This window comes from Oncorhynchus tshawytscha, linkage group LG20, assembly GCF_018296145.1.
Source record: "Oncorhynchus tshawytscha isolate Ot180627B linkage group LG20, Otsh_v2.0, whole genome shotgun sequence".
Lineage (NCBI taxonomy): Eukaryota > Metazoa > Chordata > Actinopteri > Salmoniformes > Salmonidae > Oncorhynchus > Oncorhynchus tshawytscha.
The window spans coordinates 41881764-41902120 of record NC_056448.1 but is presented as its reverse complement, the minus strand read 5'-3'; the positions used below and the strand labels follow the sequence as shown (position 1 = coordinate 41902120).

Sequence of the window (20357 nt, the reverse complement as noted above, 5' to 3'; positions counted from 1 at the left end):
TCAACTAAGTTGATAGTTGCCATGACGCCCTGGTAGCAACCTAGACTGAGGTCTTGTATGTTTTTACATATTTAGTTCATTAGTGTTATTTTCATTGTTTTGTATCTTTTTTGAGTTTTTGTTGCATGTATCTGGTGTTTTTGAGCCACAGATTTGCAGATTGACTAACCGGTCAACTCTTTGTCTTGGCTGGCTAGGTAGAACATGTTTTTGTTTCGAAAATGCATCTGGACAGAGTACCTCAGAGTACCTGCTTTTTTAATTTCACCTGGCTGCTTGTAGCGTGAGAGGAACGGAAAAAAGTGGTGAGGCAGAGTGCTCGTAGTGAGGATGACTGGCTACTACTCTGAGCTTTGTGTGGTGAGCTTTCTGGCGCTCAGAGCTGCTGAGGCATCCCTCAAGTGGGTGCATCAGAGTGGAAGAGAAGTCCAGTGACTATAAGACTCAGGCTGGTACCCAGACTTGCCCTGTGCCAGATCATCAGAGTAATTTACTATCCTCTGACCTGCTCCCTACGCTGACACCATGAACTAACCCTCTCCACCTGCAGAGGATGCAGCTTTCAAAGACATGGTCTCTTTTAGTTGACCTGACCTGGCATGATATATTGCTTGCTTGTTTGTTAGTTAGTTAGTTTTTCGGTTTGAGATTTTTAATAAATTATTATTATTTCCATACTAAACACCGGTTGTTGTTTTTTTCTTCCCCACAGCAACTGGAGGCACCACCACGGTGTATGCAGTGGAGGCGGACGGAGACCCCAACGCCAACTTCAACCCCAACAAGGAGGCGGGCGAGCAGCAGTACCTGTTCAAGTGGAAAGGCTGGTCCCATATCCACAACACCTGGGAGACGGAGGAGACGCTGAAGCTGCAGAACGTCAAGGGCATGAAGAAACTAGACAACTTCAAGAAGAAGGAATCGGACAAGAAGAAATGGTAAGATAATTAATCTGTGAGGGGAAATTGGTTTGTCAATCAGTCAAAAAGATAAACTATCAATAATAAAAAAATATTACAAAACAGATGTGTACATTTCAATTGTAATGTGGCCTTGGCTATTGGTTGGAAGAGGTGTTTTTGAGTTCCAGGTTTTTTCACTAAGTTTTCCTTCTCCAGGATAAAATGTTCTTCACCAGAGGATGTGGAATACTTCAACTGTCAACAGGAACTCATGGACGACTTACACTCACAATATCAGCTGGTGGAGAGGATAATTGGTGAGATGTCCCTCTGCCGAGGCGTTCCTTCCATTGTTTATGGTTTGGGGCTGGGACATAGGATTGAGATGTATAGGGCAGACTACACTACTTTATGCAGAGTCAGTCTTGTGGTAGTTCTATAAATAACATTCTATAAATAGTATTGCCTAAACATTTTTGTTTTGGTCTGGAATTGCGCCCTTTTAACGTGTATTCTGTTTTAATGTCACCCAGGGCATTCAAATCAGAAGTCGGCGGCCGGTTTTCCGGACTACCTGTGCAAGTGGCAGGGCCTGTCGTACTCAGAGTGCAGCTGGGAGGACGGAGCCCTCATCTCCAGAAAGTACCAGAAGAGCATAGATGACTATATGCGCAGAAACCAGTCCAAGACCATTCCCTCCAGAGACTGCAAGGTAAAGTGTAGGGTGATATTGCCTCTAGACCAGGTATAGGCGACTAGATTCAGTCGGAGCGGATGTTCGGGGGCTGGAACATAACTACAATAATTTCTACACTGCAAATTGACCACAACTAAGCCCCCAAATAAATTGTACTTAGAAGAAAACAATTTCATACACAGGAGATAATAATTTGTTCGGTCTTCTTGAGTACGATTTCCTTTTAGCCTAATTCTGGGTTATTTGTCTTTTATTTAACGTAACCCATTTCCTCCACTTAAAGCCCCTCGTGGTCTGTCCTTACGTAACACATCTGCTTGGATTGGAGAGGGGAAGTTAGCAGTGTTGTAATTTTTCTGTTTCCTATCCATTCCCTTTAAAAACTGAGGACCTGGCAAGGACCCAGTTGTAGAGACTTGGGATCGTTTTAGGAACCGGGCTGTAGTTTGAGTAGTTGACTTAGAGCGTTCATCCCTTTTTTGGGGGGAACGACAGAGAACTGGCGGACTCCGTTGCATTGACTTGTTTTAATTTTGAACTTCAAACTCACTCATGCTCTCTCCTGTCTCCCCCGTCAGGTGTTGAAACAGAGGCCGAGATTTATTCCCATGAAGAAACAGCCGTCCTACATCGGTGGAGAAGGACTGCAGCTCCGAGACTACCAGTTAGACAGCTTGAACTGGATGGCTCACTCATGGTGCAAGTACGTCATAGTCTTCTTGAGCTTCCGTTGTTGTTGTCACCATGGTTGTTGTATTCCAATTTTTTGCAGAATAATTTTCGTCGGTTTTTTAAATTTATTTTTTGCTCAACTCAGCATTTGGTTGTTCCGTAATTCATATTAAATATCACTGTTCGAAGTCCAGGCATCCTGAATTTGATTTCGATTTCACTTTTCACCATCTGAAACCAGATAATAAAATCACTTAGAATAACTTTACTGAAGATAAAAAATACCTTTAAAAAAAATAAGGACCAATATATTTTTTGTATAATTCTTTAAAAAAAAGATTATATATAGTTTGCATCATCCTGTCGGTGCTCCTAACACTTTTCTCACCATCCTCTCTTCTTTCCCCAGGGGGAACAGTTGCATCCTGGCAGATGAGATGGGCCTGGGAAAAACCATCCAGACCATCTCCTTCCTCAACTACCAGTTCCATGAACACCAGCTGTACGGACCATTCCTGCTGGTGGTGCCCCTGTCCACGCTCGTCTCCTGGCAGAGAGAGATCCAACTGTGGGCCCCGCTCATGAACGTGGTGGTCTACCTGGGTGACATTAGCAGCCGGGGCATGGTAGGCTACAGCCGTAGTGATGGATATGATGGATGACATGGTAGTTATGGATATGATGGATGACATGGTAGTTATGGATATGATGGATGGCATGGTAATTATGGATGGCGTGGTAGTTATGGATATGATGGATGGCATGGTAATTATGGATGGCGTGGTAGTTATGGATATGATGGATGGCGTGGTAGTTATGGATATGATGGATGGCGTGGTAGTTATGGATATGATGGATGGCGTGGTAGTTATGGATATGATGGATGGCATGGTAGTTATGGATATGATGGATGGCATGGTAGTTATGGGTTTGGTGGATGGCATGGTAGTTATGGGTTTGGTGGATGGCATGGTAATTATGGGTATGATGGATGGCATGGTAGTTATGGGTATGATTGATGGCATGGTAATTATGGATACGATGGATGGCATGGTAGTTATGGATATGATGGATGACATGGTAGGCTACAGCAGTAGAGATGGATATTCTAAGAATATTTTGAAGATAAATACACAACGGACAGGATGAGAGGACTAGAGTACCAATGGGCAGTAGCGAATTGAAAATAGGAGTTGGGTTTCAGTTCAACATATGTTCAGAATCTATGGAATGTCACTCCTGAACTCAGGGCAACATGTGCCACGTTTTCATTGGTCTGTACATTGAGTTGGGGGCAGGATACTTGTTATTTGGCAATTGGGTAAGTTGTACTGCATGGACTTCTGATTGGTCAAACCCAGGCTATGGTGGGGGGGGGGGTTATAAATAGCATCCTGTTCCTTTGTTTGGGGGGGGTGGGGGGAGCTGAGGACGAGGGACTGAACATCTACCTCCCAAGCATAACATATTGATTTGGCCTTCTCAAATAAACCTATTTTTTGCCTCTGATTTGCATTGGAGTTTGTGTTATTGAGAATAGCATACATTTCTAACAATATGATAGATGACATGATAGGCTACAGCCTCAGTGATGGATATGATGGGGGTATACAATAATATTCCCCATTTAGGTTATTTATGATTCAGAACAGATGAGAGGGTTTTTCAAACTGCTGATATTGCATAGGGGCTCCTGAGTGGTGCAGCGGTCTAAGACACTAATTAATTAATTAACCCGTATCACAACCAGCCGTGTTTGGGGGTTCCCATAGGGCGGCACACAATTCGCCCAGCGTTGGCCGGTTTAGGGTTTGGCCGGGGTGGGCCGTCATTGTAAATAAGAAGTTGTTATTAACTTGACTTGATTAGTAAAATAAAGATGAAATAATAGGGGTTTCTGGTTCTTGATATTTGAGGAGTGTTTTACTATGAAGTTACTATTTAAAGATTGAGACACCTTTTCTTGAGTTGAGGCTGCATTTAATTATGAATTCTTTGTTACTTTTTAGATCAGAACACATGAATGGATGCACGTTCAGAACAAGAGACTCAAGTTTAACATCCTGCTAACAACATATGAAATTCTCCTAAAAGATAAGGTAAGATCACGTTTCTTAGATCTTTGTGAGTTGAAAGATTTTTCTCTCGAAGAGCAAAAAAAAAACGTAATTAATCCATGATTTACACAATAATACCTGAGCTAAACTGCACACAGGACAAACTGGTATCCATGAGTTCATCTGACTCTGGGTCAGTAGATCAAGGGCCTCATCTGACTCTGGGTCAGTAGATAAAGGGCCTCATCTGACTCTGGGTCAGTAGATCAAGGGCCTCATCTGACTCTGGGTCAGTAGATCAAGGGCCTCATCTGACTCTGGGTCAGTAGATCAAGGGCCTCACCTGACTCTGGGTCAGTAGATCAAGGGCCTCATCTGACTCTGGGTCAGTAGATCAAGTGCTTCTTTGCCAAAATCATGAAGTATCCCTTTTAATGTTTTATTAATTTATTTGTATAACTAGGCAAGTCAGTTAAGAACAAATTCTTATTTTCAATGACGGCCTAGGGGGGTTAACAGTGGGTTAACAGTGGGTTAACTGCCTGTGCAGGGGCAGAACGACAGATTTGTACCTTGTCAGCTCGGGGATTTGAACTTGCAACCTTCCGGTTACTAGTCCAACGCTCTGACCACTAGGCTACCCTGCTGCCCCGTATTCATTTAGCTTTTGCCCAAGTGATTTACTTGTCAACATTAACATCGAAGACCCAACTCTGGTGTGGCCATTACCATGTGCTAACCCAGTGTGCCATTGGCACCACATTGTATAACTGCCAGTTTGTGTCCACTATGCAGGGATTCCTGGGGAACGTGCCATGGGCCTTCATCGGCGTGGATGAGGCCCACCGGCTGAAGAACGACGACTCGCTCCTTTATAAGACCATGATGGACTTCAAGTCCAACCACCGGCTGCTCATCACTGGCACGCCGCTGCAGAACTCACTCAAAGAGCTCTGGTCCCTGCTGCACTTCATCATGCCCGAAAAGTAGGTCACCTAGCCGGTGTGTATGTGGTGGTGGGGGGGGTGTTGACTGTCCTATTTTGATTTAATTGTGTGTGTGAGAAGACTAGCTGTCCTATATGAGTTAACGGCTGCATCACTGATGTTGCTCGTTTAGTAGAGTTAGATCAAAGCTGAATCAATGTCTGTCTGAAAGTATATCACTGATCACAGTACTTAGCAAAATACACAATCATTCCAAGCAACACTGTAGGCTCCTTCCAAGCAACACTGTAGGCTCCTTCCAAGCAACACTGTAGGCTCCTTCCAAGCAACACTGTAGGCTCCTTCCAAGCAACACTGTAGGCTCCTTCCAAGCAACACTGTAGGCTCCTTCCAAGCAACACTGTGGGCTCCTTCCAAGCAACACTGTGGGCTCCTTCCAAGCAACACTGTCCAGCGCCCTGGAGCAATTGGGATTAAGTGCCTTGCACTTACGGTCACATCGACAGATTTGGCACCTTTTGGGCTCTGTGATTCGAACCAGTGACCTTTCGGTTACTGGCCCAACCCTCTGTGTAAAGCCTAACTGTCCTATATAAGTTAATTGTGTGTATCAGAGAACTGTGTCCTCTATAATATTATGGGGTGACTTGGAATCAAGATACCAAGCTGGTTGAAATATGTTCTGTTTCATTGTCCTTGTTCTGGAGCTTTTGGTCCTCGAGTATTGCTGATGTCTGGCCTTCTGCCCATGTTTGTGTGTGTGTCTTGTGTTTTCAGGTTCCACTCGTGGGAGATATTTGAGGAGGAACATGGGAAGGGTAGGGACTCTGGCTACACCAGTCTACACAAGGAGCTGGAGCCCTTCCTGCTGCGTAGAGTCAAGAAGGATGTGGAGAAGTCTCTTCCTGCTAAAGTGGAGCAGATCCTCAGAGTGGAGATGAGCGCCATTCAGAAACAGTACTACAAGTAAGAGCAGACGAATACTACTCATTCAGAAACAGTACTACAAGTAAGAGCAGACGAATACTACTCATTCAGAAACCGTACTACAAGTAAGAGCAGACGAATACTACTCATTCAGAAACCGTACTACAAGTAAGAGCAGACGAATACTACTCATTCAGAAACCGTACTACAAGTAAGAGCAGACGAATACTACTCATTCGGAAACCGTACTACAAGTAAGAGCAGACGAATACTACTCATTCGGAAACCGTACTACAAGTAAGAGCAGACGAATACTACTCATTCGGAAACCGTACTACAAGTAAGAGCAGACGAATACTACTCATTCGGAAACCGTACTACAAGTAAGAGCAGACGAATACTACTCATTCGGAAACCGTACTACAAGTAAGAGCAGACGAATACTACTCATTCGGAAACCGTACTACAAGTAAGAGCAGACGAATACTACTCATTCGAAACCGTACTACAAGTAAGAGCAGACGAATACTACTCATTCGGAAACCGTACTACAAGTAAGAGCAGACGAATACTACTCATTCGAAACCGTACTACAAGTAAGAGCAGACGAATACTACTCATTCGAAACCGTACTACAAGTAAGAGCAGACGAATACTACTCATTCAGAAACCGTACTACAAGTAAGAGCAGACGAATACTACTCATTCAGAAACCGTACTACAAGTAAGAGCAGACGAATACTACTCATTCAGAAACCGTACTACAAGTAAGAGCAGACGAATACTACTCATTCAGAAACCGTACTACAAGTAAGAGCAGACGAATACTACTCATTCAGAAACCGTACTACAAGTAAGAGCAGACGAATACTACTCATTCAGAAACCGTACTACAAGTAAGAGCAGACGAATACTACTCATTCAGAAACCGTACTACAAGTAAGAGCAGACGAATACTACTCATTCAGAAACCGTACTACAAGTAAGAGCAGACGAATACTACTCATTCAGAAACCGTACTACAAGTAAGAGCAGACGAATACTACTCATTCAGAAACCGTACTACAAGTAAGAGCAGACGAATACTACTCATTCAGAAACCGTACTACAAGTAAGAGCAGACGAATACTACTCATTCAGAAACCGTACTACAAGTAAGAGCAGACGAATACTAGGGTTGGGCACAGTTAAGCAAATATCTGAATATATTCGTTAACTTGAGTGGGTAAAATTGAGAATCAAAATGTAGGCTTATTTTAACAAAAAAAGCTGTGTAAATTAAATTACTACTTATTCAGAAACGGTACTACAAGTAAGAACAGATGGATATTAGAGTTTGTGATTTGAACAAATTTCCAAATTGGGCAAATATATATTTTTTGCGGTTACGATATATAATTTTTGGGAGAGATGCTAGAGCTGGGTATGTGGACCAAAATACATACTGTGACTAATGGAACTATTTTGTTTGGTAACAACATACATTTTACTTTACACTAGACCATATTTTTTCTTCTGTGTAAAATAACATAATTTGGATGGTAGACTGATTTAAAAAAAAAACTTTCATCTAACATATCCAGGAAGCATGATTTGGTATTTTTTAAGTGCAACTTGTCAAAATGGGATCCAGAATGATCTGATTTTATTTGTCTCTTGAGAGAATTTCCAGACATCTTTGTGCACATTGTGCTACAGGCTATATTATTCACCACATGAGGAAGTGGGAACTCAAAACACTTAGCTGGATTGCTAACTCTAAATGTGATATTGATATAGCCATGTAGGCTAATTGATTAATCTATTAGTAAATGTAGGCTAATGTAGGCTAATGTCCTACACTAGGGCTAGGTTACTTTATGTAGACCTGTTCACTGCAAATGGAGCGCTGCGCTCTCTGGGCACACCTACTCCGGTTGTAAAGTTGTCATGAACTCAATATTTAAAGGTGAGAAACAAGCTGTGACTCTCCTCTCTGTAACTACAACAGTAGCGTCTTTGAAAACTGTATTTTTCCCCAATATTTTTGGGAATGGTCATATGCTTCTGATTTGCCTCTCTCCCTCCTCCGTGCGCACAGTGGAAGTCGGTTGCCGATAGCGAAACGGGGGGACAGGCGGACACTTTCATAGCAGGAATCAACATGATGTACAGGCTATTACTGTTGACCAAATAATGGTTCTAGAACAATCTACAGGAACGTTGTGTAGAAAAACCACAGTTATCGACGTAAGCAAAATGCTTGGGTAAGAGGAAGGCGACGTCGCCGTCTGTAATTTTGGGTTTATCGTTCCACTAGACAGTACTCATTCTGAACAGAACTACTAGTAACGTCATAACTCAACTCTCTGCATCATTGCCCTCTGCCATATCCTGCAATGCAAATGACCAGAAGCATGAAACCAATAGAAACTAACATGGGAGCAGACTAGGTCAATGTTTATGCACATCAAGGACATCTCCAGATATTCAGTTCCACAGCTTAGACCCAGTTGGCCTCATTTAACACAATATATTGATCAATTACATCAAAGGAATCTCTGGTATAACATTTTAGGAAGATTTGAACACTTAGATCCACCTCTGGAGGTGGTCCTGTACTGGTGCTGTCGTCTCCGAGTGCTGCAGCTTCAGCCCAGAGGCTCTCAGCAGCTTTCTGGCTGTACAATCGGAGGTGTTTTAGTCATTGGTGTTGTAGAGCAGTCTACCTGCCTCCCCAGCCCTCCTTCTGTACTGGCAACTCTCAGTTATCAACCAGTGCAGCTTGGCTGGGGGGTGGACAACACACCCCCTTGTAGTTCCACTGGGACTTTGGGGGCTTCATCAGGAGTGTGCAATGTTCCAAAAGATATCAAAGATGTACTTCACCTTTTATTTAAATAAACCAGTCAGCCACCTCACCTCAATATACATGTAAACAGGCATATGGCTCCATAACATAGAGGGGATGTTTCCCGGACAGAAATGAAGCCTTATCTTGGACTAATTTGCACTTTTAAACTGGACAGAGGAAAATTGAACTTCTCAAACAGTATAAAATAGTCTAGGTATTTAAGTGCGGTTATAAACTAAACCTTGGATGTAGGTGTAACTTCAGGTTTCCTGTTTATCCTGACGGAGTTGGAAGTTCATTTGGAGTGCTCCTTTTCCAAACGAGTTAATCCAGAAATTATTACAAATTGTATTAAATACATTAGAAATGGTAGTAATCACGCTGTATTAGGGTATTTTTATTTTTTTGAACTACTAAGCCTGTGTTGGGTCAAACAGGTGGATTTTGACGAGGAACTACAAGGCCCTGAGTAAAGGTACCAAAGGTAGCACGTCTGGCTTCCTTAACATCATGATGGAGCTGAAGAAGTGCTGCAATCACTGCTATCTCATCAAGCCCCCAGAGGACAGCGAGTTCTACAACAAACAGGAGGCCTTACAGGTGAGTGGGGGTGGGAGTAAATGTACATGCAAACTTTAACTTTTTTACTCAAACCTTGGCATTCTGGGGGGGCGGGAGCACGTCCACTGACTTGAAGCCTAAATTTAGTTTTAAACGTGGGAAAGTAGCTGCATTTCAGTCTTGGGTTTTGAAAAATTATATTTTGCTAGCATTATATTCATTACTTACCAACAACTGCTGGACATTCCAATAACACTACGTCACGTTTTCCTAACAACACTAGCCACGAAGGGAGCAGGCCAGCCCTGCAAGTGTGTGTGTGTGTGTGTGTGTGTGTGTGTGTGTGTGTGGGGGGTTGCCTAGCAGCACGTGCCTCTGAGGGAGTTGACATCTGCATTATGCGATTTAAAAAAATATATATATATAATAATATATATATATTTTTTAATCTGTTCAGGCTGAACAGCTAGCACGACAGCTAAAATGGCTTTGAAAAAATAGGATTTCAGCTAATAGGGACAAAAATCTAACAATATCTACATTCACTAATCATAAACTATTTTCATATTATAGAAATGTAGGCACATTTGTGGACTATTTTTTTACATTGCCTTTAATAGTGAGAGCTGTGTAAACATCAACCCTAAAAAAAATGCTGAATGTGTGTGTTTCAGCCACAAGCCACTCATCAGCGTTAGTTGACATGTTTTGGCTGTTACACTGGTGCTAATCTTGGTTACACCACTCTTTTATAAGTTTGCTCACGGAATGTGGTGAAGTTAGAGGCCTATGTTTAGTTACTGTTGGCCTCTTTAATAAGAAGGTGATGCTGGGTTTTGTCCAATGTCCATATATCAGGATATTTATTATTAACATTGAATTCTTTCCAGAGTTCGCATGGACGCACACTAATCTCTCCCCCTCCCTCTCCCCCTTCCCCTCGCCCTCTCCCCCTGCCCCTCGCCCTCTCCCCTTGCCCCTCGCCCTCTCCCCCTGCCCCTCGCCCTCTCCCTGCAGCACCTAATCCGGAGCAGTGGGAAGCTGGTGCTGCTGGACAAGCTGCTGCTGCGTCTGCGGGAGCGTGGCCACCGTGTGCTCATCTTCTCCCAGATGGTCCGGATGCTGGACATCCTGGCCGAGTACCTGAAGAGCCGCCAGTTCCTCTTCCAGGTCAGCAGCTCTCTGGCTCCTTATGTACAGATCTAGGATCAGCTTCTCCTCTCCTAATCCTAAACTTAACCCATTAGCGAGAAAAATTGTAAACTGACCCAAGATCAGTGTTTAAGGGCGACTTCACCACATTCCTATCCCCTTCCCATATACTGGTGTATCGTAGATCTCCAGGAAGAAGTTTGGGCAGCCCTGCTTTAAGGAATTTGTAGGTTAAATACTCCCTAAAGAAGTCTGTTCAACATTTACATTTTTTTTAGCAAATCTTGTATTGGCTTAATGCACAATGGCTTACTAAAAATGGTAAATAAGGTGCTTTCCTAGTCAGGATTCAGCTCAGTGGTTATCTAAGCAAAGTACCTAGAAGGTCCTAAAGTTACCATACTTAAACCCCTAAAGATAAGCAAAATACCAAAACATTTAAACGTTGAACAACATTGAGAGTTTGCTGGGACAAGGACTAAATGTGTCTTATCTTTGTAGAGATTGGACGGCTCCATCAAGGGAGAGATGAGGAAACAGGCGCTGGACCATTTCAACGCTGAGGGCTCTGAGGTAAGTGTGGAATGAATGCACCATAATATCTACTAATACGCTAACAGCCAGGGTTGGGGACAAATCAGATTACTTCCTGAATCGACTGAGTTGAAAACCCCAACCCTGCTAATTTTACTCAAGTTTTACTCAATAATTCACTGATGGGGTGAATATATAATTGGAAATCTACTGTAATGAACCATCTTACACCACACGTTATTACATCTCACTTCCTCCCGTCCAGGATTTCTGCTTCTTGTTGTCAACGCGGGCGGGCGGTCTGGGCATCAACCTGGCGTCGGCCGACACGGTGGTCATCTTTGACTCTGACTGGAACCCACAGAATGACCTGCAGGCCCAGGCCAGAGCCCACAGGATTGGCCAGAAGAGACAGGTATGCAACCAATTACTTTGTGAAGTTGACTTGCGGTTAAGTTCAACGTCAAGTTTTGTTACCCAATGACAAAGCAGTTAAGAAACCAAAATAGCGTTGATTAAAACAGGTTTTTAGAGCTATGTGCTATTGGTCATTGGTCTCTCTTACCATCTATCTGTATAGTAATGTGTAGTGTAGAGGTCGGCCGATTATGATTTTAATACCGATTTATTGGAGGATCAAAAAAAAGCTGATACCGATTTTAAATTGGCTGATATAAAATACAATTTGAAAAAAGATGCATGTATGTGTGTATGTAATAATGACAATTACACCAATACTGAATGAACACTTATTTTAACTTAATATAATACGTAAATAAAATCAATTTAGTTTAAGTTCCTTGCTCAGAACATATGAAAGCTGGTGGTTCAATATTCCCACTTAAGACGTTTTAGGTTGTAGTTATAGGAATTACAGGACTATTTCTCTCTATACCGTTTGTATTTCATATACCTTTGGATGTTCTTATCGGCATTAGTATTGCCAGCCTAATATCGGGAGTTGATGGGCTTGAAGTCATAAACAGATCTGTGCTTCAAGCATTGCGAAGAGCTGCTGGCAAACGCAGGAAAGTGCTGTTTGAATGAATGCTTTACGAGTCTGCTGCTGTCTACCACGGCTCAGTCAGACTGCTCTATCAAATCATAGACTTAATTATAATATAATAAACACACAGAAATACGAGCCATGTCATTAATATGGTCAAATCCGGAAACGATCATTTCGAAAACAAAACGTTTATTCTTTCAGTGAAATACGGAACCATTCCATATTTTTCTAACGGGTGGCATCCCTACGTCGTAAGTATTGCTGTTACATTGCACAACCTTCAATGTTATGTCATAATTATGTAACATTTTTTCAAATTAATTACGGTCCTTGTTAGGAAGAAATGGTCTTCACACAATTAGCAACGAGCCAGGCAGCCCAGACTGCTGCATATACCCTGACACTGCTTGCACTGAACGCAAGAGAAGTGACACAATTTCCCTAGTTAATATTGCCTGCTAACATGCAATTATTTTAACTAAATATGCAGGTTTAAAAAATATACTTGTGTATTGATTTAAAGAAAGGCATTGATGTTTATTGTTAGGTACATTGGTGCACCGATTGTGCTTTTTTTCCTCTAATGCGCCTTTGTTAATTCATTACCCGTTTGGCGAAGTAGGCTGGGATTTGATGATAAATTAACAGGCACCGCATTGATTATTTTCAACGCAGGACAAGCTATTTAACCTAGTAATATCATCAATCGTGTAGTTTGATGTTTTTTTGCAAGATAAGTTTAATGCTAGCTAGCAACTTACCTTGGCTCCTTGCTGCACTCGCATAACAGGTGGTCAGCCTGCTGCGCAGTTTCCTCGTGGATTGCAATGTAATTGGCCATAATCGGCGCCAAAAAAATGCCGATTAGCAATTACGAACTTGAAATCGGCCCTGCCGATTAATCGGTCGACTTGTAGTGTATATTGATGTATACAGTATACAGGGCTCATCTGTAAAAGAGACCTTGGTCTCAGCATGACTCACTGTGAAAATAAAATAATTATAATAGAAAACAGGCCGTTGTTCGCACAACACGCATTGTCAAGTTCTATTGATACCCAATGACCGCAGGCACTAGACCAAGATACATGGTCATATGAGTCCATGTTGTATTGAATAGTTTTGTAAAGCTATTGCTGTTAATCTACTCTGATTTTGTCATTCACCCTATATCCTAAACAAACATGCTTTCCCAGTCTATAATAAAGAGTTACGTAGTTGTGGACATCCAACATGAAACCTGTATGTCTCCCAGGTGAACATCTACCGCCTGGTGACTAAGAGCTCGGTGGAGGAGGAGATCATTGAGCGAGCCAAGAAGAAGATGGTGCTGGACCATCTAGTCATCCAGAGGATGGACACCACGGGCAAGACGGTCCTCCACACTGGCACCGCCCCCTCCAGGTACACAAATACACACTGAAAACACACTCACATCTCTAGGTGCTTACACACAGGCAAGAGCCCACAAACTCACACGAGAACACATGCAAGCGCACTTACTCTTCACACATTTTTTTATTTTTAGTTATTTAGCAGACTCTTTTATCCAGAGCGACTTACAGGAGCAATTGGGGTTAAGTGCCTTGAACGTCAACAGAAATTTCAAACCGGCGACCTTTCGGTTACTGGCCCAACGCTCTTAACCACTAGGCTACATGCTGCTTTATACGCACATAGCCAGTTACACCTTACACTCTCAACTACATCAACAAAACACATACTTCCTCAGTGTGCTTAGTCTCTTACAAACACACACCCTATAGCTACCCTCTGGATGCTTACTCACAAACACACACCCTATAGCTACCCTCTAGATGCTTACTCACAAACACACACCCTATAGCTACCCTCTAGATGCTTACTCACAAACACACACCCTATAGCTACCCTCTGGATGCTTACTCACAAACACACACCCTATAGCTACCCTCTAGATGCTTACTCACAAACACACACCCTATAGCTACCCTCTAGATGCTTACTCACAAACACACACCCTATAGCTACCCTCTGGATGCTTACTCACAAACACACACCCTATAGCTACCCTCTAGATGCTTACTCACAAATACACACCCAAAAGCTACCCTTTAGATGCTTACTCACACACACCCTATAGCTACCCTCTAGATGCTTACTCACAAATACACACCCAAAAGCTACTCTTTAGATGCTTACTCACACACACACCTCTAGATGCTTACTCACAAATACACACCCAAAAGCTACCCTTTAGATGCTTACTCACAAACACACACCCTATAGCTACCCTCTAGATGCTTACTCACAAATACACACCCAAAAGCTACTCTTTAGATGCTTACTCACACACACCCTATAGCTACCCTCTAGATGCTTACTCACAAATACACACCCAAAGCTACCCTTTAGATGCTTACTCACACACACCCTATAGCTACCCTCTAGATGCTTACTCACAAATACACACCCAAAAGCTACCCTTTAGATGCTTACTCACAAACACACACCCTATAGCTACCCTCTAGATGCTTACTCACAAATACACACCCAAAAGCTACCCTTTAGATGCTTACTCACACACACCCTATAGCTACCCTCTAGATGCTTACTCACAAACACACACCCTATAGCTACCCTCTAGATGCTTACTCACAAACACACACCCTATAGCTACCCTCTGGATGCTTACTCACAAACACACACCCTATAGCTACCCTCTAGATGCTTACTCACAAACACACACCCTATAGCTACCCTCTAGATGCTTACTCACAAACACACACCCTATAGCTACCCTCTGGATGCTTACTCACAAACACACACCCTATAGCTACCCTTTAGATGCTTACTCACACACACCCTATAGCTACCCTCTAGATGCTTACTCACAAATACACACCCAAAAGCTACTCTTTAGATGCTTACTCACACACACCCTATAGCTACCCTCTAGATGCTTACTCACAAATACACACCCAAAAGCTACCCTTTAGATGCTTACTCACACACACCCTATAGCTACCCTCTAGATGCTTACTCACAAATACACACCCAAAAGCACCTCTAGATGCTTACTCACACACACCCTATAGCTACCCTCTAGATGCTTACTCACAAATACACACCCAAAAGCTACCCTTTAGATGCTTACTCACAAACACACACCCTATAGCTACCCTCTAGATGCTTACTCACAAATACACACCCAAAAGCTACCCTTTAGATGCTTACTCACACACACCCTATAGCTACCCTCTAGATGCTTACTCACAAATACACACCCAAAAGCTACTCTTTAGATGCTTACTCACACACACCCTATAGCTACCCTCTAGATGCTTACTCACAAATACACACCCAAAAGCTACCCTTTAGATGCTTACTCACACACACCCTATAGCTACCCTCTAGATGCTTACTCACAAATACACACCCAAAAGCTACTCTTTAGATGCTTACTCACACACACCCTATAGCTACCCTCTAGATGCTTACTCACAAATACACACCCAAAAGCTACCCTTTAGATGCTTACTCACAAACACACACCCTATAGCTACCCTCTAGATGCTTACTCACAAATACACACCCAAAAGCTACCCTTTAGATGCTTACTCACACACACCCTATAGCTACCCTCTAGATGCTTACTCACAAATACACACCCAAAAGCTACCCTTTAGATGCTTACTCACACACACCCTATAGCTACCCTCTAGATGCTTACTCACAAATACACACCCAAAAGCTACTCTTTAGATGCTTACTCACACACACCCTATAGCTACCCTCTAGATGCTTACTCACAAATACACACCCAAAAGCTACCCTTTAGATGCTTACTCACAAACACACACCCTATAGCTACCCTCTAGATGCTTACTCACAAATACACACCCAAAGCTACCCTTTAGATGCTTACTCACACACACCCTATAGCTACCCTCTAGATGCTTACTCACAAATACACACCCAAAAGCTACCCTTTAGATGCTTACTCACACACACCCTATAGCTACCCTCTAGATGCTTACTCACAAATACACACCCAAAAGCTACTCTTTAGATGTTTACTCACACACACCCTATAGCTACCCTCTAGATGCTTACTCACAAATACACACCCAAAAGCTACCCTTTAGATGCTTACTCACACACACCCTATAGCTACCCTCTAGATGCTTACTCACAAATACACACCCAAAAGCTACTCTTTAGATGCTTACTCACACACACCCTATAGCTACCCTCTAGATGCTTACTCACAAATACACACCCTATAGCTACCCTCTAGATGCTTACTCACAAACACACACCCTATAGCTACCCTCTAGATGCTTACTCACAAATACACACCCAAAAGCTACCCTTTAGATGCTTACTCACAAACACACACCCTATAGCTACCCTCTAGATGCTTACTCACAAACACACACCATCCTTCTGAGGTGTTCACGGTCATGCACACACCCCTGCAAGGTTTTTTGTGTTCTCATTTGGAACTTCCATCACTTGCAGTGCCACTCCGTTCAACAAGGAGGAGCTGTCGGCCATTTTGAAGTTTGGTGCCGAGGAGCTGTTCAAGGAGCAGGAGGGGGAGGAGCAGGAGCCTCAGGTTTGTCACTCAACTCATCACTATCACAATACTATGTTACACATTTTTTTGTGACAAAAAAGGACACAAAGCGGACTAAACTTTTAAAAACATGCTTAATTTAAAATAGTTATATAATGGGGGAGGGGTAAACAAATGTGACTGGATGGAAAAATAAGGCTGTTTGTTTTCAACAAGATATGAATTCTGCTTCATGTTTTGTTTACTTGCCATGATACTGATATCCTGACAACCCTAATCCTTATCATTGTACGTCCAAACTGTGCTACTTTGCAGTTCCTATTAATCTTTCATGTTGCATTTGTTCTGATGTAGACCTATATTGTCCCCGTGTGTCTGATGTTGGTTGACAAATTCAGGTTCCCCTCTGTGGTTCGGTGAAGTTAATACGTTTTTCATAAACTGACTTTTCGGGTTTCACTTTGGCAGGATATGGACATCGACGATATCCTGAAGAGAGCCGAGACCAGAGAGAATGACCCCGGCCCCTCCACTGTTGGAGAGGAGCTGCTCTCACAGTTCAAGGTATATATCAAGTTCATCACAAGTAAAGGCTATAAAAAATAACCACTAAGGCACTAGTAAGAATGAAAATAAGTACAATAGTGTTTTACATGTTTTAATTTTTTATTATGTAAACGTAAAGGGCAACATTTCTGGACACCGATTAAGTTTAGTCCTGGACAAAAAAATATTTATGAATATTCTCCATTTACCATGCTATTTCTAGTCCAGGACTAGGCTAAATCGGTGTGTCCAGGAAACGGGCCCTAATAAGAGCAAAACAAATAAAATGATAAGTCAATCCGCTGAGCTGACCTCTCGACCTAACTCTGACCCCTCCCTGCCAGGTGGCCAACTTCTCCATGATGGAGGAGGAGGAGATCGTCATGGATTCTGAGCGCCACCATCGGGGCTGGGATGACATCATTCCTGAGGAGCAGCGGCGGCGGATGGAGGAGGAGGAGAGGCAGAAAGAGCTGGAGGAGATCTACCTGCTGCCCCGCATGAGGAACTGTGCCAAACAGGTTAGCTTGGGGGCACTCCCTCCTCTCTCACACACACACAGCAGTACTCTCCAATGCTGAGTTTGGGTTTATCAATTAATCATAACAGGAATGCCAGATTTTTTCTAAATGCTTCTGTCTTAGAATTTTAATAGACTGGTAGCTTTCTTTGTCTTCTGAACTAATTTGTTGTGCCGAACAGTTCCGTCCCTGTCAGTGGATGATGTGCAGCGGGTTCCATTGAAACCCTCGGAGAACATGGTTCTTATTCTAATAATACACTGTTGTTTGATATATGGTTCCAGGTCAACTTTAACGGCAGTGAGAGCCGGCGTAGTAGAAACAGACGGTATTCCGGCTCTGACAGCGACTCCGTCTCGGATCGCAAGAGGCCCAAGAAACGAGGACGGCCTCGGACCATTCCACGAGAAAACATCAAGGGCTTCAGCGATGCTGAGATACGAAGGTAAGCACTACACATGAGATGCATCCCAAATGGCACCCGATTCCCTTAATAGCACTATAGGGATTTGGGGAACATTTTGGGATACACGTGATGTTGTTAAATGTCGTCTATCCTGTGGGAATAAGTCCCCCCCCCACAATACCTTTTTGGGGATGTAGAAAATGCACTCACTTCCATTACCTCGACTTCGCCTCACAACTTTGTCTTTTCCTCCATAGATTTATCAAGAGCTACAAAAAGTTTGGTGGACCACTTGAAAGGTAACTGCAGGCAAAAACGACAAAATGTGGTTTCAGTTATTTGACAACTTTTGTCAACATGCTTTTTGACCAACCAAAAAATCAACCTCTTTCAGACTGGATGCTATTGCCCGTGATGCCGAACTAGTGGACAAGTCTGAACATGACCTGAAGCGTCTGGCGGAGACGGTTCACAACGGCTGTCTGAAGACTCTCAGGGAGAACCCCTGTGGACCAGAGAAGACGTCAGGTACTTCAGTGTTTGACTTGTTCTGAAATAGGTGTCGATACTAATTTTGGGTGCCATTACTGTTTTCTATTTAGGTGCAGCCGCTCCACAATACATTTGAGCTAATATTCTATAAACGGAACAGGGGCTCAAACAGTTTAGAATTTGAGGTGCTGGTACTCAGCTCCGGTTAGCACCTGCCCAAGTCGAACACTGGGTACTTTCCACTGTCTTGTCTTTTGACTGTCTGTCTCTATCCATCCTTCCATCCCAATATATTCATCTCTCTTTCCAGTCCATCTCTATCCATCCATCTCTCTCCTGCTAATCCAAACAATGTCAAAATCCACTGTTAAGTTGCTCAGTAAGTGGCTGTCACTGGTTTTAAACCTCTCTCTGTCTCACCACCAGGAGGCAGAAGAGGGAAAGTGAAAGGCCCTACATTCAGGATCTCGGGCGTCCAGGTGAACGCCAAGCTGGTGATCTCCCACGAGGAGGAGCTGGCGCCGCTCCACAAAGCCATTCCTGCCGACCCCGATGAGAGGAAGAGGTCTGTCTACATTCGGTCTCATACCTCAAACTTGGGTTACGTCCAAAATGGCTCCCTTATTCCCTATTTAGTGCACTACTTTTGACCAGGGTCCATTTGGAACAAAGCCATGCTGTTTTTACTCAACTCCTCCATCACACAACAGTTAATTGTTTCAAGTTTTACACTCGCATAGCAGCCAATACAAACGGAAATCCCTTGGCATAACAAATAGCATAGGCCCATCTAAATCCACACCATGTATTAAATAGCATAGGCCCATCTAAATCCACACCGTGTATTAAATAGCATAGGCCCATCTAAATCCACACTGTGTATTAAATAGCATAGGCCCATCTAAATCCACACCATGTATTAAATAGCATAGGCCCATCTAAATCCACACCGTGTATTAAATAGCATAGGCCCATCTAAATCCACACCATGTATTAAATAGCATAGGCCCATCTAAATCCACACCATGTATTAAATAGCATAGGCCCATCTAAATCCACACCATGTATTAAATAGCATAGGCCCATCTAAATCCACACCATGTATTAAATAGCATAGGCCCATCTAAATCCACAACGTGTATTAAATAGCATAGGCCCATCTAAATCCACAACGTGTATTAAATAGCATAGGCCCATCTAAATCCACAACGTGTATTAAATAGCATAGGCCCATCTAAATCCACACCGTGTATTAAATAGCATAGGCCCATCTAAATCCACAACGTGTATTAAATAGCATAGGCCCATCTAAATCCACAACGTGTATTAAATAGCATAGGCCCATCTAAATCCACAACGTGTATTAAATAGCATAGGCCCATCTAAATCCACAACGTGTATTAAATAGCATAGGCCCATCTAAATCCACGACGTGTATTAAATAGCATAGGCCCATCTAAATCCACAACGTGTATTAAATAGCATAGGCCCATCTAAATCCACACCGTGTATTAAATAGCATAGGCCCATCTAAATCCAC

At 42.8% G+C, this 20357-nt stretch overlaps 1 protein-coding gene and 1 non-coding gene across 3 annotated transcripts in view; both read left to right on the top strand.

The window, feature by feature from the left end:
* The window catches only part of chd1 (chromodomain helicase DNA binding protein 1), a 40070-nt gene that overhangs the window by 10250 nt on the left and 9463 nt on the right, over positions 1 to 20357 (top strand). For both annotated transcript variants that reach the window (XM_042302693.1, XM_042302694.1), the window contains 20 exons: positions 713 to 938; positions 1119 to 1219; positions 1436 to 1614; positions 2178 to 2302; positions 2681 to 2897; positions 4281 to 4370; positions 5124 to 5314; positions 6053 to 6241; positions 9473 to 9635; positions 10614 to 10766; positions 11250 to 11321; positions 11548 to 11697; positions 13547 to 13695; positions 16795 to 16891; positions 17321 to 17416; positions 17743 to 17919; positions 18204 to 18364; positions 18583 to 18624; positions 18720 to 18853; positions 19244 to 19382. In XM_042302693.1, coding sequence (XP_042158627.1) covers positions 713 to 938; positions 1119 to 1219; positions 1436 to 1614; positions 2178 to 2302; positions 2681 to 2897; positions 4281 to 4370; positions 5124 to 5314; positions 6053 to 6241; positions 9473 to 9635; positions 10614 to 10766; positions 11250 to 11321; positions 11548 to 11697; positions 13547 to 13695; positions 16795 to 16891; positions 17321 to 17416; positions 17743 to 17919; positions 18204 to 18364; positions 18583 to 18624; positions 18720 to 18853; positions 19244 to 19382 — 2851 coding nt within the window. The remainder of the gene's footprint in view (positions 1 to 712; positions 939 to 1118; positions 1220 to 1435; positions 1615 to 2177; positions 2303 to 2680; positions 2898 to 4280; positions 4371 to 5123; positions 5315 to 6052; positions 6242 to 9472; positions 9636 to 10613; positions 10767 to 11249; positions 11322 to 11547; positions 11698 to 13546; positions 13696 to 16794; positions 16892 to 17320; positions 17417 to 17742; positions 17920 to 18203; positions 18365 to 18582; positions 18625 to 18719; positions 18854 to 19243; positions 19383 to 20357) is intronic.
* LOC112220439 lies at positions 8767 to 8986 on the top strand. The gene has a single exon (XR_002948873.1). It is a non-coding gene; the product is annotated as a small nucleolar RNA SNORA53 (small nucleolar RNA).